Source organism: Xenopus tropicalis, chromosome 3 (assembly GCF_000004195.4).
Source record: "Xenopus tropicalis strain Nigerian chromosome 3, UCB_Xtro_10.0, whole genome shotgun sequence".
NCBI lineage: Eukaryota > Metazoa > Chordata > Amphibia > Anura > Pipidae > Xenopus > Xenopus tropicalis.
Genome location: NC_030679.2, coordinates 108,156,377 through 108,182,722, shown reverse-complemented (window position 1 = coordinate 108,182,722; position 26,346 = coordinate 108,156,377). Strand labels below are relative to the sequence as shown.

General features: G+C 38.1%; 1 protein-coding gene across 1 annotated transcript; it reads left to right on the top strand.

Moving 5' to 3' along the window:
* The first annotated feature begins 196 nt into the window (after positions 1-196).
* vps33b (vacuolar protein sorting 33 homolog B) lies at positions 197-26,346 on the top strand. The gene is given in 24 exon segments (NM_001103034.2): positions 197-283; positions 1,072-1,188; positions 1,663-1,743; positions 1,967-2,028; positions 2,598-2,647; positions 2,819-2,886; positions 5,433-5,478; positions 6,476-6,570; positions 8,286-8,390; positions 9,557-9,653; positions 10,412-10,489; positions 11,381-11,454; positions 12,953-13,039; positions 13,941-14,031; positions 16,531-16,605; positions 18,290-18,354; positions 18,488-18,542; positions 20,546-20,592; positions 20,727-20,859; positions 21,533-21,606; positions 21,777-21,878; positions 23,134-23,203; positions 23,320-23,430; positions 25,213-26,346. Coding segments are annotated over 23 exon segments (1,839 nt in total). The 5' UTR covers positions 197-283; positions 1,072-1,095; the 3' UTR covers positions 25,293-26,346.

Here is a 26,346-nt window from a genome sequence, read left to right as displayed (position 1 = left end):
GCTGGAAATAAGAAATAATAGGTGTTAATAGAACAGAATTCCGGGAAAAACTACAGCTTCTCAGCCATAAACAAACACAACAACACGACACAACCAGAGCCTAATCAGGCTGGGAACAGTAAGACATGGGGCGGGACCTAGGCTGCCATTGCACAGAGTTGCTTGTCACTCACAGATATGACTACTTCCTGTGTGAGAATGCAAGGCTGTATCCAGCCCTCGTTTTCAGCTCAGACACGGAGGAGAGATGATATCTCTGTAGCTCTAAGTACATTTTTAAGAGGTAATATGTGATCTAATCCCTTTTCCATTTCTGGGGCTTTATATAAAGGAAGGAAGCACATCATACAAGAAGCTGGGGATGACATCAAATCTCTGTGCAGCCCTCTTTGACTAGTGTTGCTGACATATTCCTGTCAATTCTAGGAATGTGTCAGAGTCACTGTAAAAATAAATATTAATCTATGAATAAATCAAGTTAAAATAGCATTTAACCCCTTACACTTCAGTTGATTAGGGTGGCTGGTGTCTCATATAGCACTGACAGTTCATGCACACTACAGCCTTAAAAATGCTGAGGGGCTTAGGAAGAACCAGCTTTCCCCCTGATTTCACTACTGCATTTAGGTCGCCAGTGCACAGAAGCCTGTGGGAGGCATCCCTAATTATTTGTAGTGATATGATATGTCAATTTCCATTATGCAATTTAATTATTTGTAGTGATATGATATGTCAATTTCCATTATGCATTCTAATTATTTGTAGTGATATGATATGTCAATTTCCATTATGCAATCAGAATCAGGTGTTTGGATCAGTGCTGCAATATACTATAATCAACCCACATGGTTCAACATAGTGTAAACAGTCCCACTGGATTCTCCCAGAAAATAGCCCATATAGAAGAAACTTATTAACTGTATCCTAGGCTGCTTTTATGTGTGACAGTAGTACAAAATGTATTTTTTGTTATGTGTCTGTAGGACGTATTAAAGAGTCTGCCTCTTAGATGAAATGAAAATGAGCCCTTTTGTTTTTAATGTTCTACTAATGTTTAATTTTTTTTTGCAGGTTTATCAACTGCAAGGTTTTGAAATGGCTTCAGAAAGAATAGATTCCCCTGAGCTTCCTGATTTTACAATATTAAAAAGACTGGCTCGAGATCAGCTAATCTATATTTTGGAGCAGGTCAGTGTGAGGCGTGCAGTAACCCTGTAGTTTGTGCCTGCTACTCTGTGTTAAAAAAAAAAAAAAATCATTATATATGAGGATATTAGTCACCCACAATAAATCTCCTCTACCATGGTCGACTTATCTTCAAAAAAATGTCTTCCAACTGGCAATAATGTAAATCACCAGTGGAAAAACATATGCATCACTTTAGCTTCAGAAGTTGCCACACGAGGCGACATGGGAAAGCAAAGCGACGCACGTGTTTCCCATCAGTGGGAAGGCACTCCAAGGAGTGTTAATGAATTAATTTATTACAATTTAATTTAATGAATTCATTTATTACAATTTTGAAAGCTATATTTTTAATTGTTGCCCTTTATAGCTAACATTTATAAAGCCAACTTCTCTGAATCTAGTTTTTTTTAAGTCTTTCTGAAATTTCTTAATTACAGTATGTTGTAATAATGTTCTATATTTTGTTGCTTCCAGCTACCTGGAAAAAAAGACTTGTTTATTGAACCAGATTTGATGAGCCCATTAGATCGCATTGCCAATGTCTCAATATTAAAGGTATAACCCATTTTCTGTGTTATGTGTGTCTTTAATGACTGGCAATTTAATTCTTTATAACAGGTATAGCATATGTACAGTAGTTTTGTGTATAGCCAAATGCTCCAGTGGATACAAGCTAATTTAAGGATTATTATTATCATTTACAATTATATCTTTTAATTCAAAGATACTTACAGTTTGTTGTGTCATTGTAAAGTTATGTTCCTTAATCTTAATTTAGCAACATGAGGTGGACAAACTGTATAAACTGGAGGACAAGCCCATTTATAGCAACTGTGACCAGTAAGTCTTCTAGATTACTACAAAAAAATTGTTGAATTTCAGGAATGGAAGTGCAGTACTGCAGCATTTTTTACCACATTAATGGTTATAGCTAAGTATATTCTAGTAAAAATACATTTTTAGTTTAGCAACTGTGTCTATTAACTTTCTATACAGTGATGCTTGAAAATGTGTGATTTGGGGGACCACAAAACTTTCCCATTCCTGGCCAATTCCTGGCCATTCCTGGCCAATAAAAAATGTTCTTTTGGAGCAGAGGAACATTGCATGGAAGTGGTAAAACATTTAAGGGGCTCTGCAAAAAAAAAAAAGAAACTAGCTCAAGTTCATTCAGGAAAGACGAGCACTTTCCTGGTGTCTCAGTTGTTGGTTAGAAACACTTGACACCCCTAGTGATTTTAGCTTCCATTCTCCTTTAAAACTGTCTGAATGTGACATATTTTTCATTTAGATAGTTATTTGGACAAATATTTGATGTATAGATCATTCCTAAAATTGGTTAACCAGCAATTACTAAGCAACATGACCAGAAAATACTTTATTAATGCTTGTCTTATTTACCTCCCTAGATTGTGTTTTTTGATCAGACCACGCATCAAGCATGTGAAATTTATTGCTAGTAAGTACTGAGATACCGAGGTAAAAAGGTAACGCACAAAACTGCTTTTAGAGATTCAGTACATTTTCTCTTCTCGGGCCTGTAACTGTATCGAAAAATACATTTACAGTTGCAGTATATGATATTATATATACTGCATTCATCTAAATGGTCTTAACATTTTTTATGCAGATCTTGTACGTTCAGATAAAGCTTCTGCAAGAAACCGGAAATACAAAATTATATTTAGTCCTCAAAAGGTGAGTCCAAAAATAATAGGAAACCTTCATTCTTAACTGTTCAAAAAGTCAGAAATCACTTTGGTGCATCTTTGTGACCACCAGTGTCACTCAGTGGCTGGGAAAACAGGGGTGGTAAGACAATGGTAATTTTATTAAAATGTAAGTTTAGAGCTTAATACATAAAAACTCACCCACATTCTATTAATTCCTATGGGATTTTTAGAAGCCTATTTATCAAATGGTGAGTTCTAGATTTCACCCATTGATAAATACACTTCCCATATACATGAATAGAATGTGGTTGAGTTTATCTGTATTAAGCTCTAAACTCACATTTTGATAAATCTGCCCCTTAATCTTTAGACCTGTGCCAACTGCTGTTTATACAAAGAAGCCTGCAAAGTCTGTACTTCTTGTCAAGACTCCCTCTAAGGGCCGTGGCAGACGGGGAGATTAGTCGCCCACGACAAATCTCCCTTGTCGCGGGCAACTAATCTCCCGGATATGCCATCCCACCCGCTTAAATGTAAATCGCCAGTGGGATGGCAAACGCGGCGCCGGTTTCCTCTGAAGGCAACTTCGGTGATTGCGGCGCCGCATATGCCATCCCACCGGCGATTTGTAAATCGCCGGTGGGATGGAATCTTGGGGAGATTAGTCGCCGGCGACAAGGGAGATTTGTCATGGGCGACTAATCTCCCCGTGTGTCACAGCCCTAAGACTCTTGAGCATTTGGTGCATATATATATGTGTGTGTGTATGTGTGTATATATATATATATATATAACTTCCAAGTAAATGCCGGCACTCACGTATAGATAAGTTGCTGTTGCCTGGGTGCAGGTCCAAATAATGTATATATACAGTGGTGTGAAAAACTATTTGCCCCCTTCCTGATTTCTTATTCTTTTGCATGTTTGTCACACTTAAATGTTTCTGCTCATCAAAAACCGTTAACTATTAGTCAAAGATAACATAATTGAACACAAAATGCAGTTTTTAAATGAAGGTTTACGTTATTAAGGGAGAAAAAAAACTCCAAATCTACATGGCCCTGTGTGAAAAAGTGATTGCCCCCCTTGTTAAAAAATAACTTAACTGTGGTTTATCAATTTCAATTTTCAATTTCAATATCAATTTCTGTAGTCACCCCCAGGCCTGATTACTGCCACACCTGTTTCAATCAAGAAATCACTTAAATAGGAGCTACCTGACACAGAGAAGTAGCCCAAAAGCACCTCAAAAGCTAGACATCATGCCAAGATCCAAAGAAATTCAGGAACAAATGAGAACAAAAGTAATTGAGATCTATCAGTCTGGTAAAGGTTATAAAGCCATTTCTAAAGCTTTGGGACTCCAGCAAACCACAGTGAGAGCCATTATCCACAAATGGCAAAAACATGGAACAGTGGTGAACCTTCCCAGGAGTGGCCGGCCGACCAAAATTACCCCAAGAGCGCAGAGACAACTCATCCGAGAGGCCACAAAAGACCCCAGGACAACATCTAAAGAACTGCAGGCCTCACTTGCCTCAATTAAGGTCAGTGTTCACGACTCCACCATAAGAAAGAGACTGGGCAAAAACGGCCTGCATGGCAGATTTCCAAGGCGCAAACCACTTTTAAGCAAAAAGAACATTAAGGCTCGTCTCAATTTTGCTAAAAAACATCTCAATGATTGCCAAGACTTTTGGGAAAATACCTTGTGGACCGACGAGACAAAAGTTGAACTTTTTGGAAGGTGCGTGTCCCGTTACATCTGGTGTAAAAGTAACACAGCATTTCAGAAAAAGAACATCATACCAACAGTAAAATATGGTGGTGGTAGTGTGATGGTCTGGGGTTGTTTTGCTGCTTCAGGACCTGGAAGGCTTGCTGTGATAGATGGAACCATGAATTCTACTGTCTACCAAAAAATCCTGAAGGAGAATGTCCGGCCATCTGTTCGTCAACTCAAGCTGAAGCGATCTTGGGTGCTGCAGCAGGACAATGACCCAAAACACACCAGCAAATCCACCTCTGAATGGCTGAAGAAAAACAAAATGAAGACTTTGGAGTGGCCTAGTCAAAGTCCTGACCTGAATCCTATTGAGATGTTGTGGCATGACCTTAAAAAGGCGGTTCATGCCAGAAAACCCTCAAATAAAGCTGAATTACAACAATTCTGCAAAGATGAGTGGGCCAAAATTCCTCCAGAGCGCTGTAAAAGACTCGTTGCAAGTTATCGCAAACGCTTGATTGCAGTTATTGCTGCTAAGGGTGGCCCAACCAGTTATTAGGTTCAGGGGGCAATTACTTTTTCACACAGGGCCATGTAGGTTTGGATTTTTTTTCTCCCTAAATAATAAAAACCCTCATTTAAAAACTGCATTTTGTGTTTACTTGTGTTATCTTTGACTAATAGTTAAATGTGTTTGATGATCACAAACATTTTGTGTGAAAAACATGCAAAAGAATAAGAAATCAGGAAGGGGGCAAATAGTTTTTCACACCACTGTATATACCAATTAATGTAAGATTTATATTACTTACATTAAGTTCCACATCTCTTTTATTGTCTTACAGTTTTATACTTGTGACATGGTACTAGAGCAGGAGGGGATCTTCGGAGGTAATAATAACCAAAGCAACATTTTTTTTTTTTTTTTTTTAAATGATAGCCTTTATCACATTTGATTACAATTAGATACATTTGTGCCATAAAGGCTTCCCCCTTTATTAAAGTCATGGCTTATAATATAATTTTTCACCAATATATTAAGACCTAGCAAGTAATCTGTTTAAGGGACACCCCAGGGACAATTTATACAATCCCAGGGACAGCTGGTACCCTGAATTTTAAAATAAATGCATTACTGTGCATACTCTAAGGCCTGTTTCCTGACTGTGGATATTTCTTGACAAGATTAAGAAGTGCTTTTGTACCTAGTTTACGGCACTACTGTAGTACATCACAGCATTTTCAGATGAATAGGCCGGGGTTAAAACCTAGAATAGGGGACCACTCAATGATTTAAATTCATACAAGCTGTATTATTTTATTGGAAGGTGAAAGTAAGATTATACTGATGTGTTTAAGGCAATATTAAAACATTTAGAGCCCTAATTCCTGGCAATGAATTCATGTATAGGCCATGGCAAGCAATTTAGGCAGACTTTCCTGAAATACTACCACAGTAGCCCTGCCTAAGCAGATGGTCCAACCTACCAATGCATCTTTTCTGCACATACTGTATATGTGGCATTGGTAGATCCAGATACTGGAGAACACACCCTACTATTCATTGGAACTGCTTCTTTGGGCCATTAGCAGGAGAAGCACATTGCTTGGATTTAGCCATCTTTGTAAATGGTAGATCACAGAGTATCTGTTTGGGCCTACAGAATAATCATTTTGATATCCTTAAAGTCAGGCTATGTATGGGCACCTTAACACATATTATTTGCCCAAAATATTGTCCAAACTGTTGCCACTGTAACTGATTGAATCTCATTTCTGAGTTTACAGTAAATGTCACTTTCAATATTGTTGTCATCGCAAAGCTATTGTACAGTTAGTAAAATTACTAGGGTACTTTACTAAAGCAAGAATATTCTCTTTGGAACAGATGTTACATGTGATGAGTGGTCCTTCTATCTTCTTCCACTGGATGATGATATTATCAGTATGGAACTGCCTGAATTTTACAGAGATTATTTCCTAGTAAGTAACACAAATAATAGAGGACAGTAGCATTTTACATTTGATAAAGGTACATCATTTTGTTAAAATGTGAAAAAACTATATCTGTCAATCTAGAGCAATATGGTATGGAAAAATTTGGAACTTCCAAAATGGCAAAATGCTAGTGTAATGCCTATACTCTTTAGCATCCTTTTGTTAGATAAAATATTTGGGAAGTAAGGTTCTGCCTGTCACTGTACACAGGCTGTATTTTAGCTCAAATAATAGCCAAAATAATCCATGTGTTTGCACTGACAAGCAGTTTTAATATCTGTCACTATCATTCAGGGAGGTAGGGGCAAAATCAGCAGTTTCTCCACCAAAAATTATGTCTGAGAAACCACTACATGTGACATTAGCCTTACCATGCACAAGATGTATAGTAAGGCAAAGGGCAAGAATGTACCTGGAAACTGATGCCTAAATGCATATATAAAAAGGCGATTTTGGGTTGCCCTGCATTTTAATGGGCTTTCAGCTTGCAGAAAGTGCAGGTACTACAGTGTACATTGTACATGCTTCCTGTGCCCCGCACAATATCTTAATATTCCAGTATAAATGATACACTTAGCTTTTGTCACAGTTTAGGGCATAGTTCCTGTGTCTGCCATACGTTATAAGGATAGATATAAAAGGATTTTGTGAATTTTAGATATAACACTGATCTAGAAATAAGCATGTTTGTTATATGTAGAATTATTAAAACTCTTTAGAATAATGTTAATTCTGGATAAGGAATATTTCTGTAGTTTGGATCACCATACCAGTCTGCTAAAAATCATTTTTTTAATATTAAATAAACCCAATAGGATTGTTTTGCCACTGATACTGATTTGTACATCTTATTTGGAATTAAATTTAAGGTACTTTACAAAGATTGTACAGGTATGGGACCCATTATCCAGAATGCTCGGGACCTGGTTTTTTTTTTCGTATAAGGGGTCTTTCTGTAATTCAGATCTTCTACATCTTATTTGGAATTAAATTTAAGGTACTTTACAAAGATTGTACAGGTATGGGACCCATTATCCAGAATGCTCGGGACCTGGTTTTTTTTCGTATAAGGGGTCTTTCTGTAATTCAGATCTTCTAACTTAAGTCTGCTAAAAAATTATTTAAACCGTAATTAAACCCAAAAGGATTGTTTTGGCCCCAATAAGGATTAAATATATCTTAGTTGGGATCAAGTACAAGGTACTGTTTTATTATTACAGAGAAAAAGGAAGCATTTTTAAAAATGTGAATTATTTGATTAAAATGTAGTCTATGGGAGATGACCTTTCCGTAATTTGGAACTTTCTGGATAATGGGTTTCCGGATAAGGGGTCTGATAGCTGTATAAGTGCATGTATTGCCTACCGGACAATATCCATGGGTGGTGACCTAAAATGTGATTCCAGGCCATAATATTTGTATGATTGTATGATGTTGTCTGCCAATTATTAATGGCCAAAACATTGTTAGATTTGTTATATTTAGGACTTTAATACTACTATTTTGGTCTGCACTTTCGTTTTAGATAATTGCATTAAAACATATGATCGACATCTGAACATTTGCTGTAAGACAAATACAGTCTGAGACACGGTTTTAAGAGTTGCATATAAAATGTTTTAGTTTTTTTTTTTTATGTTACTGATCCTTTAGAATGTCTTGTATTCTTGGTGTAGTCATGTCTGACTTTATTTTGTTAGGAAGGGGACCAACGCTGGGTTGGGACAGTGGCAAAAGCTCTTCATTTGCTGAATTCCATCTTTGGTCCAGTTTCAAAGACCTATGGTATAGGACGGTGTTCTAAGGTAATACAGTCATGTTGTATTGTCAAATGTGAAGTGTTTAATCAATGAGTGTCCAAAAGGAAAAAAAATGTGGAAGGAATTTATTACCAAAAGCAATCTGTCTTCCTGGATTGACTGTACAGTATAACATAACTATGCCAGGGAATAACACAGTGAAAATATCCCAGTGGAACTAATATATATTCTACTATATGGCTTATATGAAAAAATGTATCTAGATGTAAAGCTGGAGTGAGGGGATGTCATAATAGCCAGAACTCTATTTCCTGCTTTCAGCTCTCTAACCTCTTAGTTAGTCAGTGACTTAAGGGGGGCCACATGGGACATAACTGTTAGTTTGTGGGCACGCATGTCAGATTCAAAGGCAAACTGACTGAACAGTTATGTCCCATAGGGCCCCCCCCCTTAAGTCACTGATTGGCTACAGACTGCTAACAGCTTAAAGAGAGGAGGAAGTAGAGTTCTGGCTATTATGTTAGACATCTGCCCACTCCAGCCTTTTTTTTTTTTGCCTTACTAACTATATTGTTGGTTTTTTTTTTTATTTTATTTTGTCCAGTCTGTCTATTTTACCCAGTTTAATTTTTACACTGAACTATTCCTTTAATGGTAAGTCTTTCTGGGACACACAGGAGTATAGTTATCTTAGTGTGTAATCCAACATCACCGGTGATGTTGCCATAGCAACCAATCAGATATTTGCTTTTGTTTTCTAACTTGTAGATGACTGTTTAAATCTAATTGCTGATTGGTTGCTAAGGGCAACATCACTGGTGCATATAAGGGGTGAATCACTCATTAACTCATCTGTTATCCCTTGGTAGGTTCTAGCTATTGGCTGCATTTTATGAATTTTAAACTCTTTGCCAAGACGAAGAAAGCAGAGAATTTTGAGATAAGGTGTGCCTGTCTTAGGTTTTTTTGTTTTTGTTATTCTTTTCATCTGTTGGCTTACCCTAGAGCACACTATCTCACTATTATTCTAAAATATATTATTGTTATAAAATAACCTAGGCTTAGCCACAGGCTACCTGTTTCAGATTGATAAAAAATGATTATATATTGGTTGATATGGGTTACCTCATTTATGCTTATTGGCATAATTGAGATATTTGATTTTTATAATTGTAATTGTGAGACATTTCTGTTAATGTATTGGTTTTTAGATGGTCTTTGACTTGTGGAGAGATCTACTAGAAGACGATGAACATGATCAAAAAGACAGACGATCTGATCTGGGGCTTGTCTTTATGATTGACAGAGGTAGGAAGTTAGTTTGCTGGGTCGGTTCCAGAAGTGCACTTATTTAGGAGCAAGTTTATTTTAGAATTGACTTTCAGCAAATGCACACATTGATCTTTTTAAAGTTTATTAAAATTGCAGTGCCTTTATTTTTTCTGACCTGCTATTTCAAATCCAATTTGCATTTCATTCTGTAAATAAATCACATATCTTTCTGTTCTATTACTCATCTTTAAGGCAGTCTCTCAACCATTGTGAAGGTGATGGAGTTAACAGATAACGTATAGTAATAAATTCCAAACTAGAGTAAATAAAGTGTTAATCTGGGCTGTGTTAAGGCTCGGTGCTTCTGTAGGCACCGGACCTCAGCCCCATTCCCCTAAGGTGCCCATACACCTTAAGATCGTCAAGCGAGCAGATCTTCTCCCGATATCCCCCACCTACGGTCCAGGCTAAACTATCAAATTATTACGGCGGGTATAGGCAAAGTCGGTCCGGGGACCGCATCAACGAGCCAATACGGTCCCCGATCCGACTAGATTTTTTTAACCTGCCTGATCGAGATCTGGCTGATTTCAAGCCAGATATCAGTCAGGCAGGCCCGTCGGTAGTGCCCATATACGGGCCGATTAGCTGCCGAATCTGTCTAAGGGACCGATATCGGCAGCTTTAGAATCGGCCCGTGTATTTTGAATACTTGTAGTTTTAAAAGAATGCTGGTATGTCTAGAAAATGGTAGCAGTACATTTCTCTACTAAATAACCTATATTATTTTCTAGATGTGGACTATGTGACTCCTATGTGTTCCCAAGTTGTTTATGAAGGACTAGTTGATGATATTTTCCGCATAAAATGTGGTAAGCTGGTCTCTGTCTAAATGTGTTTTATGACTATGCATATATGAATGAGCATTCACCCATAATAACATTTCTGTTGGTTGACTGAATGTAAAGTGTTGCAAATGGCATTTCTTGGGGATAAAGGAGCATACAGGGAGATGCACTTCTTGGCCATTATGTTTTGAATGAATTAGCGGTTTGCCCTGACACGCAACCCTCTCATTTAATGTTTAGAACCAAAGGGGTACCCACGAAGAAAGGGACTAAAATATAATGGGCTTCCCCTCTGTCTATAAAACACAAGATCTTAATATTTTGTTGGATCTTGTATCAAACTAAATCATATTAGGACAGGGATTTTGAAATGGCAGAGGCCATAGGTTCTTAGAGACATAAGGGTCACCCTTTATTAGTCTGATATATTTGTTTTCTGCATAGAGAAAACACAGACATGGACTTTATTACAGTAATACAGTTTTGTTTCTGCATAGGGGCAAGCAAAATGCAGTTTTATTGACTTTCTATGAGATGGGTAGTTCCAGTGTTTAATCCAAACTGTCTTTCCATGTGTTTTTTTTGCCAAATCATGTTATGTCTTGGTACCAATTGCTTTAGATTCTAGCTATGTCATCTACTTCAGCATACTGAGCATAAAGTAAGGACAGAACACAGCTTGGTCCAAGTATCTATCCAGGGTGCAGTTAGTGCAAGTACAACAAATTTGTATGTATGTGATCAACACAAAAAAACACATCTTAAAAACATTTAGACATACTGTTCATGCCTGCACTTTAGAAAACATGTCACTAGTTTTAGAAATGATTTATTAGTTATTTAAATCTTCTTAAATTTTCTTCTTCTTGTGTTCTCATACCTGTTTTCTCATTTCCAAATATTTTGCTTTTATAGGAAGTGTTGAATTTGGTCCAGAGGTTACTTCATGTGATAAGAGTATAAAGGTCCTTCTAAATTCTCAAGATAAGGTAAATGCAATTCTACAAATGTAAATACAAATGTTTTCAGAGCTGTGTTTGTAAAGAAGCAAGAGACCCTGCCAGCCCTGGAGAAACTCCACCTTGAGAAGCACATAAAGAATAATATCACTGACAGCTAGAGCTGTATCACATGGGTGGGTGTTGCTAAACTCCAGGAAGGGTTGGTTCGCCTTAGGGTCGTGGCAGATGGGGAGATTAGTAGTCACGCGACTAATCTCCCTTGTCGCGGGCGACTAATCTCCCCGAAATGCAATCCCACCAGCTTGAATGTAAATTGCCAGTGGGATGGCATACGCAGCACCAAAATCACCGAAGTTTCCTATCAAGGCAACTTTGGCGATTTTGGCAAATCACTGTGACGCGTATGCCATCCCACCGGCGATTTACATTCTTGCTGGTGGGATGGCAATTTGGGGAGATTAGTCGCCCGCGACAAGGCAGTTCTCCCCGTCTGTCACAGCCCTTAACAACACAGGGAAACACCATAAGGCTTATTTAACAATGCGCTGGATGCAAGTTCTAGAGTGCTAAAGGTTGCATAATTATGCCCCTTATTGCTCATTGACTGAGCATTAAGCCTGCACTTTGCACTTCAAGCTGTTTTTTTACACTGCGTTGCACCTTTTGGATGTAGGTTAACAAGCCCTTAGGTGTAGCTAACTGCCTGCAGAGGCTCATATGCTGGTCTGCCATCTGCTTTTTGCAACCCTTGCCTTTTACTGGTAGGTGCTTTGGTGTTTGTTCACACATAAAAGATTGAATCTACAGCACTTGCATAAAAAACACATTTCAGTGGTGAGCTCTGTGATGTGAGCTGTGTGTTTGTTAACATGGCAGCATGAGCGAGAGATCTAAATGACTACCACTAATGTGAATGCCATAGCATTAGAGTCAAAGGGAGTCATGTCAAGGGTGTAGACACCCATATTTCATATTTAAAGTTTACCCTGCACACACTGTTTCATGTGTCGTGTCATTTAAATCAAATGTTTGCATTCAAACCACTGACAGCTAATTTCTAGCTGCTGGTTGATTTCTATGACTTACTAGAGCCTAATGCAAACTTTGCAAATTGTATTACATTGCCCCTCTAGGTTGGTTAAGTTAGTACATAATAAGGAACATAACAAGGGTGTTACCGTGCAGCCTCGAGGTTATGTATTGTTAGAAAGTAATGGGATCCAAACTGTGCACACAAACGGTTCTTGTAACAGTGGTTTATTGTAGAGCAAGGGCTACATTGTGCAGTCTGACCTAGTATTTTTGTTGACTCGGGGTAAGTTACTCGTGTATATTCTGTGTTGCTGTCACTGCTTCCAGAGCTATCCTGTATTGTAAATTTTCTTAAGGGGTTCTGGTAATTTCTGAATAAACTGACTTCTGTATAAAAAGTAACACATGTATGGCACCTCTCTCTTTTATTATAATGGAAACGGAAAATACAGAACAATAAGTAAACTGATTATTCGGTTCTTTTCTTCCTCAGGTTTTTAATGAAATCCGTAATGAACATTTTTCCAATGTTTTCAGTTTCCTGAGTCAGAAAGCTCGCAATTTACAATCACAGTATGATGTGAGTATCATGAATTTGAACCTTACATGTAGTTACGTCCATATATGTAGGACTCCCTGTTGTCTTTATTGACTATTGTGGTTATGTTGCTACTGAGTGTGAGTCACAAATACAAAGATATTCAAACTCACAAATAGAAAAAAGCATCTGTACACTTCCAAAGTAAATTCACCTTTAAATGGCTTAGAACAACACTCTATATATTGTATTCAAAGTTTTCTTTAGCAGTTTCCTTGCAAGTAAATTTGAGATGAACAAATTGCTATCGTGCACTGAGCATTATATAAGAATCTGTGGCACTGGCACAATCTATGGGTGGGAAAGGGTTAACCTTTAGGGCATTGCCAAACGGGGAAATTAGTTGCCCTGTGACAAGAATGTAAATCGGCAGTGGCATGGCATACGCGTCGCTATGATTTCCCAGAAGTTTCCTCTCATGGGAAATTGTAGCAACGCGTATGCCATCCCACCGGCGATTTACATTCTTGCCGGTGGGATGGCATTGCAGGGAGATCAGTCAGTCGTGGCAACGAAGATTTGTTATTAATGGCATAGTGCTTGCCAGGAGAACTTCTGTATCAAAATAGTATTGTTTCCTTTAACTGGAGTGCAGGCTCACTTAGCCCACACCTTCAGTGGGAGAAACAATTTTATTCTAAGTACTCATTAAGTGAAGGCCTGTGGACTGGATGCGACCTTCAAGGAATGTTCATGATCTCCAGCCTTTCCAGGGATTCCACTGATTTTTTTCAATGGAATAATAATTATATAGGGCATTGTTGAAAGGCCCCCTACAAGGGATTCTGGAAGTCGTGGATGCTGGGTAATCAGAGTCACAGTCTGGAAATCCCTGTACTGGTAGAATTCATTCCCAGCACGTATTCTATATGTTTTTATTCAGAAACGTCAAGGAATGGACATCAGGCAAATGAAGACATTTGTGGCCCAAGAATTAAAAGGTTTGAAGCAAGAGCATCGCCTTCTGAGTCTGCGTAAGGAAAAGCCATCTTTATCATTTTGGCCAATTATTACTAAGCACGGTACCACATTAATAAACCTGGGTCTGAGTTTCTTTTCCTACACTACTGGCAGTATTCAGGAAGCTGCTGTTTGTTTTATTTTTTATTAGACATTTTTTTTTACATTCCTTTGCACAGTCATTATCTGCATTGTAGTAATATAGGTTTAAGTGTTAGTGCTCATTAATTCAGCCTCGTGTCTAGGGCCTTATGGAAATGACAGATCAGTCAATTTGGCATCTGTGCCGAGGAAGATATCCAAGAGAAGTTGATCACATTCATTCATATGTTTGTGCAGATAAGAATATCACTTGTGGGAAACGTTTTTATAAAACAGATATAGCTAAATATGTTTTCCTCCTTTTATATATGCAGTGGCACAGAAAGAATAAGCAAATAATCATAAAGGGGTTCCAAATCCAAATGTTACATTTAGTGCAATAAAAACAAAGTTAATCCTAAGAAACATTCCAGTATGAATTAATAGCAAATGTTCAATGATTTTGTAAGTAATATTGTATTCAAGGCAATATCTGTCTGCCCTTTGCTATTTTATGTACTCCATGTCCTGACTACATGTGCCATTGAAATATTGTAATACAGATATAGACTCTCTTATCCGGAAACCTGTTATCCAGAAAGCTCTAAATTACAGAATGTTCATTTCCCATAAACTCCATTATAAGCAAATGATTCTAATTTTTTTTAAACTATTTTCTTTTTCTCTATTATAATAAAACAGTACCGTATACTCCCCAGTGACTTTATTTGCTTACCTTTTACAGCTCGCAGCTATCCCGGGCTGGTGTGGTTTTCTCCTAACAGGAGCACCAGCCCGGGGTAAAAGGTAAGCAATTAAAGTCACCCCCAGTAATTCTAATTCTGTTTTTTACAAAATACATCAGTTAATAGAGCTTCTCTTGCAGAATCCTGCATTGAAATCCATTTTTTAAAATAACAAACAGATTTTTTTTTAATATTTTTTTCATATTCTTCATTTCTCAGGGTGCCAGTCATGTGACCTGTGCTCTGATAAACTTCAGTCACATTTTACTGCTGAGCTTCAAGTTGTAGTGATATCACCCCCTCCCTCCCAGCAGCCAATCAGCAGAACAATGGGAAGCCAGCAAGATAGCGGCTCCCTGACACCTGTATTGCTAAAAATGCTCCCAGTGGTAGATACCAGAATAGTAAAAATCTGGCACATGACTCCTTTAGTTACAGTGAGTAGGACAGACAATAGGTTACCTGAAAGCAATTATACTGTGTAGTGTAGCGCTGGCTCCTTCTGAAAGCTCAGACTCAGGCACTGAGATGGCACCTACACACCAATATTACAGCTAAAAAAATACATTTGTTGGTTTAGAAATAAAATTTCAAGTGGTTGAATGAATTATTTGCAATGTATACAGTGTAATATAGTAATAAAAATATACCATAAAAATCATGACAGAATCCCTTTAAGTTTGCTTTTATTATGCACAATTTTATATACAGTTTTACAGCCCCTTTAAATCCATGGGTTGGGGTATGCTTGAATAGATACGGAACTGAAAAATCAAGCACAGAGTGTTATCGTTGATTATATATTTAAATACTTATATTGTGTATCACAGGGTTCTACATTGGTTATAATTTTATTTAAATTATTTAAGGCTGATGGGGTGTTTCTCTGCCAACATTATTCCACTTCTACATCTTTTCCAATTAAATGGGAGACAGCAGCAATACTTTACTTTTTCAGCTTGAAAAAAATCACTAAAATTCAGCATCCCCCGTTTGCCATCAGCCTTAGGCTATTGGCACACAGACTGTGGCTGCTAAGGCAAGGCTCAGGGCAGAAATACACAGGAAGGTAGGAATGTCTTCACAGTGAACGTCATCCTACAAGTCAGATATAATTGCACATATCTAACTATAATGCAACTGATAATAAAATCTTATCTGTAAACTACATAAATAATTTGCCATCCAACATAACTGTCAGAAGCACTGCATGGTATATGTGGGGAGCCAGCCATACAGTTTGGGTTCTGAGAAAGTAATAGCTCTTTTGGGCAGGGCCCTCTTCACCTCTTGTATCGGTTATTGATTGCTTTATATGTTACTCTGTATGTCCAATGTATGTAACCCACTTATTGTACAGCGCTGCGGAATATGTTGGCGCTTTATAAATAAATGTTAATGTAATGTAATGCAAATAATTGTGTCTCTTGATGGAAACAGGTCAGTAAGGGGGGTGAGGAGAAGGGGGGGGGGGTACATTTTAAATGTGAAATTAGTGTTGATGGTTTATAAAAACATAGTGAGACAATCTAACATTTAGATTGTGCCATTATCAGGCCCAGGACCCGATTTTTATGGCAATCAGTTTTTCCCCCAAAACATGCTGTTTAGGTGATACTACAATTTCAGATGAAACTCTCCTTGTTAGTACATCATGAGTAAACCCAGTGTATTCTTTTTTATAAGATATTGGAGCCTGTGAGTCGATTATGAAAAAGAAAACAAAGCAAGATTTTCAGGAACTGATGAAAACTGAGCACTGTAAGTATTTTCTGAGAATCATATTCATGGAGGGGTTAACTGTATAGAGAAAATAGGATTGCATACCTGACTATATTTTATGATCGTTTATAGGGGAATTTTAATGACATGTAGAGGCGTATCCTCTTTAATTAAACACATTTTCTTTACAGATCTCATGCATTTCTAATGAGGTTCAGTTACATTTTTAATTACTATATAAAATGCCAAATTCATTGGCAGTTCAAGTGGGAGTTACAACTCTAGTTTACATTTCATTTTTTTTTTTTTTTAGCTTCACTTTCTTCTGTGTTGTCTCAATCATTTAGACTGTAGCTGTATTGACCAGGACATCTTATCAGTTATATATTTGTGGGTAGTCAGTACAATTATGGGGTTATGTAATAAATGACACTTAGGGGCAGATTTATAAAAAGCATGATACAAAAAAATCGTATTAAAAACATTTTTTTTGTATTGTGCTTTTTCAAGTGCGAAAAATTTATATCTTGTAATACGAAAAAATAATATCTTATCGTATAATGTCCGAAAAGTATGATTTTTTTAGTATCTGAATGATCGTAAAATGCAGGAAAACCTTTCTGACTTTGATCCTTCTGTGCATGATTTTGGAAGCCTCCCATAGGACTCAATGGCACTCTGCAGCTTCAACCTGGCCCAAGGAAAGTCTCCCATAGGGCTCAATGGCACTCTGCAGCTCCAACCCGGCCCAAGGAAAGTCTCCCATAGGGCTCAATGGCACTCTGCAGTTCCAACCCGGCCCAAGGAAAGTCTCCCATAGGGCTCAATGGCACTCTGCAGCTCCAACCTGGCCCAAGGAAAGTCTCCCATAGGGCTCAATGGCACTCTGCAGCTCCAACCTGGCCCAAGGAAAGTCTCCCATAGGGCTCAATGGCACTCTGCAGCTCCAACCTGGCCCAAGGAAAGTCTCCCATAGGGCTCAATGGCACTCTGCAGCTCCAACCTGGCCCAAGGAAAGTCTCCCATAGGGCTCAATGGCACTCTGCAGCTCCAACCCGGCCCAAGGAAAGTCTCCCATAGGGCTCAATGGCACTCTGCAGCTCCAACCCGGCCCAAGGAAAGTCTCCCATAGGGCTCAATGGCACTCTGCAGCTCCAACCTGGCCCAAGGAAAGTCTCCCATAGGGCTCAATGGCACTCTGCAGCTCCAACCTGGCCCAAGGAAAGTCTCCCATAGGGCTCAATGGCACTCTGCAGCTCCAACCCGGCCCAAGGAAAGTCACAATAACGAAGCTTGAATGAATCCGAAACTTTCGTACTCAGCACGACAATATGATTTTGTCGCAAAGTACGAAAAAGTTGCAGAAAATACGCAAGTTGCAACCTTTAAAAAAATATGATTTTTTTGTATTCGGACCTGTTGTACTTTGATTAATGTGCCCCTGAGTTTGCCCAGGTGCAGTAACCCATAGCAACCAAACAGTAGGTAGCATTTACCAGTCATCTGTTTAAAAGCAAACTTATTGGTTGCTATAGATTACTGCAAATTTAGCGCTTTTATTACATTTGGGGGATAGTGTATACACCCATATTTTGTACAGCGCTGCAGAATATGTTGGTGCTTTATAAATAAGTTTTGTTTTTGCATGACATACAGTAGAAGGCAATTGATCTGCTCTATAATATCTAATGTAGTCCCTTCCTGCTGTTCCCTCTGTACACAGCATTATTAGAAGGATTTGAAATACGAGAAAGCATCAGCTTTATAGAAGAGCATATCAACAGACAGGTATGGAGACTGGATAAGTATCACAATCAAAATTCTCTGTTGAAATTCAGGATCCTATAGTCTAATGGATCTATTAGAAATTCCTAATTCTACTGATCACATCATGACAAATGTGCTGTGTTTCTTTCTGTAGGTCTCTCCCATTGAAAGTTTACGCTTGCTGTGTCTCCTGTCAATCACAGAGTATGGTATGTATGCCTGTTGCTGATGTGGGCCTGACCCATATCCTCCTGCCCCTGTGCTTGCTTGTTTGTGGCAAAAGGGGCTGCGAGGGAGGGGGGGGGGGGGCATACTGGTTAAACATGTGACAAAAATTTTTTTTTACCCTCAAGTTCTATAGTACACCCTGTATTAGAATATATATTAAGCTCTGTGCTCTTCGGAAACATCTGTTAAGAGGCTTACAGATCCCCCAGCCATGGGCCCTAGAGTATCTATATATAAATATGGCCTTGGCCTCACTGTACGTGGCTTTATAAATGTATGTCTCTAAATGTTTAGCTAACCTGTTTTAGGTTATTCTTTCTTTTGCTTCAGTAAGTATTTTTTTCTATGTGTAGATCTTGATTATTATTCAATTGTAGATGCTTACTTTAAACATGAATCATCCACCTACTTGGGGGCCCTAAGTAGGTGGATGTGGTAGATTAAGTTATGCAAATCTAGAGTATAATGTAAAATGACTTTAATAGTCAAGATTGTTTAGCTTTACTCACCATGCCACACCACTCCAGGCTTATTGTAAGTTGATTAAAACCACTATAAGGACTATTTGTGATGAGGAGCATGTAGCTAGCCTGCAGTGAGGCTGTGGCTGCTAGGGCAAGGCTAAGGGCAGAAATACACAGGAGGACAGGGATGTTTTCACACTGAAAGTTCTCATCCTACAAGTCAGATATAGATGCCACGTGACACAATTGTTGGGAGCACGATATGCTACATTTTCATTCAACAAGATAGATAAACATTTGTTTCTCATTAACTGTCGGCTGCATGGAAGCCTTTATCTGATTAAATGTCATGTTACAGTATGGAGGATCAGATTTTGCAGCATCCCACAAAATCCTGTGCCATTCTGTACAGTTGCTAAGCAACAATTTATGGGACCAATACCACTATCCAACTATGTCTTCTTTGTAGTTCCTCCATAACAGAAAGCTGAGCGAGTGATAATTTAAAGAAACTTTGTAAAAGCAAGTAAAAAAATATATATATACTGTTTATAATATCTCCATTAGGCAAACGACATTCATCACTAAAATAAGAACTAATAAAGAAGCTTTCCAGTGGGAAGCAAAATACAGTATACATTTCTACATAGTTTGTAGGTCAGCTTGCAGGTTAGTATCCAAGCCTATTGTGATACTAAAATCTACAGTTAGTATTGATGTTGGTATTTATGGTTTATGTATGTGAGTGTATAGATAGGTCAGTATGGGTCTGTATGTGAGTGTATAGATAGGTCAGTATGGGTCTGTATGTGAGTGTATAGATAGGTCAGTATGGGTTTATGTATGTGAGTGTATAGATAGATCAGTATGGGTCTGTATGTGAGTGTATAGATAGGTCAGTATGGGTTTATGTATGTGAGTGTATAGATAGGTCAGTATGGGTCTGTATGTGAGTGTATAGATAGGTCAGTATGGGTTTATGTATGTGAGTGTATAGATAGATCAGTATGGGTCTGTATGTGAGTGTATAGATAGGTCAGTATGGGTTTATGTATGTGAGTGTATAGATAGGTCAGTATGGGTCTGTATGTGAGTGTATAGATAGGTCAGTATGGGTTTATGTATGTGAGTGTATAGATAGGTCAGTATGGGTCTGTATGTGAGTGTATAGATAGGCCAGTATAGGTTTGTGTGTGTGTGGGGTTTACTTGGAAGGATTAAACTTGATGGACTGATTTTTCAACCCTATATAACTATGTAGCTTAATAAAATCTTGTAGCAGCTTGAAAGAAGAATATTCATTCATATAGGTTCCCACAATCTAGTTTCCCTACAAACACACAGTATGGTCAGGTTAATCAGATTTATTGCACATTTGCTATTTAAAATGCAATAATACCATTTAAAGAAGCACAAACACTATTGAAAATCATATTCTGGCCACAGAAAGGGCTATTAGTTTTTCAGGTCAGTTTTAGTTCCTAATTTCTCTATTTTATCTTTTTGTCATCTGTCCTTAGGTTTAATAACCAAGGATTATCGCTCACTGAAGACACAATACCTGCAGGTTTGTTTGACGAAGGGGAAAGTTATGAGAATTGTTTTTCCTTTTTAATAGTTCAGCTGTATCTGTTTTATTTTCCATTTCTGGCATGAGTAGTAATTTTGTATTTCTCTGCTGAATTGGTTTATATCTTCCAGAGTTATGGTCCAGAGCATCTGCTAACCTTCTCAAATCTGAAACGAACAGGGCTGCTTACAGAACAAGCGCCAGGGGAAACTCTAACTGCTGTTGAAAACAAAATGAGCAAACTGGTCACAGACAAGGCTGCGGGTAGGTGTCAGTAGGGAGCCCCCCTGCTGTTTGCTGTAAGAAAGGGCAGTACACAGGCTTGTGCATTTACTGCATATCAGATAAATATCTGATTTCTATATAATGGGATGTAATTGTAGACTGGCTAGTCGGGTTGCACTGTTCTAAAGTCCAGAAAGCAGGACATGAAAGGGGTGGTTCTCCTTCAATTTAACATTTTAATGTGTTATAGATCGGCCAGTTCTTGGAAACTTTTAAATTGGTTTTCATTTTTATTTTGTATAGTTTTTAAATAATTTGCATTCTTCTGACTCTTTCCAGCTTCTAAATGGGGGTCACTGACTCCAGCAGCCAAAACCTATTGTTACTTTTTAGTACTACTATTCATATTCCAGTCTCTTATGTAAACCACTGGTTGCTAGGGTAATTTAGATCCTAGCAACCAGATAGCTGTCAAAATCCCATGCTGGAGAGTTGAAGAAGCTTAATTCAAAAAGCACAAATAATAATAAATTGAAGACCAACTGCAAATTGTCTCAAAATGTCACTTACTACATCATAAAGTTAATTTTAAGGTGAACAACCCTTTGAAGGAAGTTTCTGCAGACAATTTTGCTGCCTCTGTTTACTACAGGCTATATTATATTTATGTTAATATATGTAACTGGTATGTCACCTTTCCCATTTGCTTTAGGCAAGCTTACAGATGCCTTTTCATCTCTAGCAAAGAAGAGCAATTTTAGAGGAATCGGCAAAAAACTTGGTTTGGTGGGTATTTCCAAGAATTTGCTTTTACTTACACTAATAAATGTATTAACGGTGTATTAATTCATATGATAACATAGAGTTGCTGCACCATCATCTCTATCGGCAAGCAGCCCTATGTTACTTGAGCCCTGTCCAGCTGCTGCACTAATTTTGTTTCTCCATTATTGCAGATTCCTCGAGTAGATGGAGAATACGATCTAAAGACCCCTAAAGACATGGCTTATATTTTTAGTGGTGCTTACATTCCTTTAAGTTGTAAACTCATGGAACAGGTAATAATGTATACTATATAAACCCTAGATTAATTTCACCAAGGATATCCACTCCATGTGTATGCACGCAGGCCGACACCACGCCTGTCAGTGCAGACACGGCAGAGCGGATTGGAGTGCAGCGGCAACTCTCTGCCTGCAGAGAAAAGCCAGAGGCACTGCTCCATGTTCCAATAACCTACGGGTGATGGCAAACAGAAAGGAGACTGTAGTGAGTTTTTTCAGGTTAAAAAATGCAAGTACAAAGACAAATTGGACCAGCTTCAGATTGGAAGGACAGTTATGGGATCTGTTATCTGGAAACCCGGTATCCAGAAAGTTCCAAGTTACAGGAAGGCCATCTCCCATTGACTGTTTTAAAAGAAAATAATTCTGATCTTTAAAAATGATTTCCTTTTTCTCTGTAATAATAAAACAGTACTTGATCCCAACTAAGATAAAATAAATCCTTAGTGGAGGCAAAACAATCCTAGTGGGTTTAATTTAGGTTCAAATGATTTTTTAGCAGACTTAAGGTATAGTGATTCAAATTATGGAAAGATGCCTTATCCAGAAAACCCCAGGTCCCAAGCATTCTGGATTACAGGTCCCATATCTACACTAAAGTCCATTGTTCTATAGCATTATTTTAGGATCATTATTAGGGATCATTTACACACAATTTTGTGGAAATGTTTCCCAGTGCCTTTTAAAATGATAATTTTAAAAAAGCTAAATTGTTTGTTTGTGCATGCTAATTACACATTAGTTTTGAGCTAAGTGGCATTGTCTAAACTCTATTGGTCTGCTGAGCTCTGATTGGATGGAATTTGTGAAAAGCTTACAAAGGATCCAATTTGATTTTTTGTCCTATCGCTATATGTATGAACAGAAACCATATGATTCTGCAATCCACCAAAAATAGAATGTGTAAAAACACTTATTTAAAAGAGACTTTAAAGGGGTTCTTCACTTTTAATTTTTTAGTGATATAAGTGCTATTTTCAGACAATTTGCAGTTGGCGTTTTTGGAATTAGTTTTGTTCAACAGCTTTCCAGTTTCAGCAGCCATCTGGTTGCTAGGGTCCGAATTACCCTAACCAAACCTTACAGTGCAATCTGGGGTCAGTGCTCCCATTTAAAAGCTGAGCAAGTAGAAGAAAGCAAATAATTCAAAAACTATAATAAAAAAAAAAAGCCATTTGGAAAGTTGCCAAAAACAGACAATTCTATAACCTACATACGTAACAAAACTATTATGATTTTATTTCATTAGGTTTTGCAGCGCAAGGGTTGGACAGGTCTTGAAGAAGTCACCCGTCTACTCAATGGAAATGAATTTGCAGGTGTGTATTTATATGTAGCTCAGCAAGAGTATGAATACATATATATTAAACTCCATTTCTCTGAAAGGACATGGCGGTACCCAGTCACTTGCAATGTTTTTCTTTGTTTTCATCAGAGCAACTATGTGACCGTAATTCCGGTTCCCAGAGGACCATTGTAGCAGTTTTTCTTGGAGGATGCACTTTTTCGGAAATTTCAGCATTACGGTTTTTAGGAAAAGAAGCAGGTACATTTTCCATAAATGCCTTTCCTGTGCACAGAACTTATTTTCAGTCCATTTTCCTTTTGCATCAAACACTGTATAGACATGGAAACCCTGCACAAACATGCGGACACCAGCAGAAAATTATCTCCTAGTAGTCAAAAGCAGATTGAACATCTCTCTCAGGTGCTTGGCAAATGCATTAAGAAGGAGAAAGTAGCATACCCTACTGTTGAAGGGACACAAACTGCTTGTCTAACAGTACTATACCATTTAACCCTTTAGAATCTAAGTTGTATGGATAAAAGAACTGAAGTGCCACAGATCATAGATTCTATGTTCTGCAGCACTTCCGGCTTTGGGAGTGGAGGAGCGGCTCCTTCACTCCCCAGCCCCTAAGCAATGAGCAGATGTTATTTTGTCCATAAGGGCTCTGGTACATGGGGAGATTAGTCGCCCGCGGCAAAACTCACTGCTCGCGGGCGACTAATCTCCCCGAGTTGCCTTCCCCCTGCCATCCCACCGGCAAACATGTAAGTCGCCGGCGGGATGGCAGTCGCGGTGGCGCGATTTCGCGCAAATCGCTGAAAAAGACTCGCAAGGCTCTTTCGGCGATTTCCCGAAATCGCCCCGCCGCGTCTGCCATCCCGCCGGCGACATGGCAACTCGGGGAGATTAGTCGCCCGCGAGCAGGGAGTTTTGCCGCGGGCGACTAATCTCCCCGTGTACCAGAGCCCTAAAAACAATTTTCCCATATTTGATTTTGTCTGTTAAATGTGAAGTTCTGCTGGCACTTAGGGTTAAATTATTATGTAAACATCTACTGATACTCTTTTCTTTATCTGACAGTGATGTATATTTAAAGGGTTGGTTAACTGTTAAATTAACTTAGTATGATGTAGACCGTGATTCTGAGACAATTTGTAATTGGTCTTTATTTTTTGTGGTTTTTCAGTTATTTTGCTTTGTTTTCATCAGCTCTCTGGTTTGGTAGAGATGAGAATATGAATAGGCAAAGGACTAGATAGAAAGATAAGTAATAAAAAATAACAAAATTGTAGCCTCAGAAAGCAATAGTCTGTGGGGTCAGTGGCCCCCATCTGAAAGCTGGAAAATGGCATAAGGAGGCAAAAAATAAAAAACACAGAAAACGCAAAACTATAGTGAATAAATAATGAAGACCAAAAGCAAAGTTAATTTTAAGGTGAGCCACAACTTTAATAAAAAAATGTAACCTTTTTAATCTTAAAGGAACAGTAACACCAAAAAATGAAACTGTATAAAAGTAACTAAAATATAATGTGCTGCTGCCCTGCACTGGTAAAAGTTGTGTGTTTACTTCAGAAAGTCTACTATAATTTATATAAATAAGCTGCTATGTAGCCATGGGGGCAGCCATTCAAAGGAGAAAAGGCACAGGCACATAGCAGATAACATATAAAACACTATTGTATTCTACAGAACTTATCTGTTATCTGCTATGTAACCTGTGCCTTTTCTCCTTTTTTCCAGCTTGAATGGCTGCCCCCGTGGCTACACAGCAGCTTATTATATAAATTATAGTAGTGTTACTGTAGCAAACACACCAGTTTTACCAGTGCAGGGCAACAGTGCATTATATTTTTATTACTTTAAAGCTCTTTCATTTTTTGGTGTTACTGTTCCTTTAACTCTGTTGAATTATATGCCACAGTAGCCCAAGAGTTTATCAGACCTTAATTTTATCCAACTCTACCCTTTCCTCCAGCAGAAAGTTGCATTGCTCAGGATAAATAGCATTAATGACATATCTTTCTATCTTTTTAGGATACAAATTTATCTTCTTAACTACATCAATAACAAACGGCGCTCGCATGCTAGAGTCTATGATGGAGACAAAATCTTAGCATAACAGGGCAGCTTTTCAACCAGGCGTAAATATTTTACGATTTTCAAACTTTGAGACCCCAGAGCCATGACATAATATTGGTTAGCCCTACATCAGGATTTCCTTGCCTTAGGGTTTATCAAAATAGAGTTTTGATCCTCTTGTACTCGAAGATCTGCTTCCCCCCTTGGACCTGGACAGTTCTCCCCAGCCTCCCCAGCAGTTCTCCTGATGCCAAAGGAACCCAGTGCATGTGCCACAGAAAGCTGATGTCGAGGAAGTTTGTTATACTTTCTGAGATGCTGTGAAGTTTAATAGGACTATGACAATTATACAGTATATCATTCCTTTCAGCAAACTGAGTCACTTTTTGTAAATATATTAGAAATTTACCATTTTTTAAACTACTGTTATTCCACTCTCTTCAACCTCAGCACAGTTTCTTTCCTGCTGGCCTACTACAATTGTTTTTAAAAACAAAAGATTGTAATGTGTATCCGGGAAAGAGATTTCAGACAATATTCTAATTATGCTTTTTAACTGTACATGTTCCCTTTAACATGTATACCCATTTGTTCAATGAATAGAACATACTTTTGTGCCTATTGTATTAATCATTAAAATCTATTGTTTGTTATTTCTTGCACTAAACAGGGAAACTGAAGCAACTCCATGTATGTTTCTTGTGAGGTAGATAATTACATTACCAGTATACAATCCCCTCCCTTTGTTGTGAATGTATTCTTAGCAGGAGCCCAAGGCCTATTCAATCTACTCATATAGAAATGCAGGTACACTGCCCCTTGGAGTAGCAGAGGTTTTACTACACAGGGCTGATGTACATGTGGTGGCATAAAGCTGTCTTATCCAATGATATCAACCCACTGTCCCAATAGTTATGAAGCTCTCTGCAAATGTATTTAATAAAAGGTAATGTAAAGCAGACTTTTAAATAAATGATGTTTTTCAATTTAAACTAAAGCAGATTCTTTCAGGTCTTATTTTGTAAGTATTTATTATGCAGTCTCCTCTCCCATTCCATCTGCCAGTCTCAATAAAAAGTATAATGACAG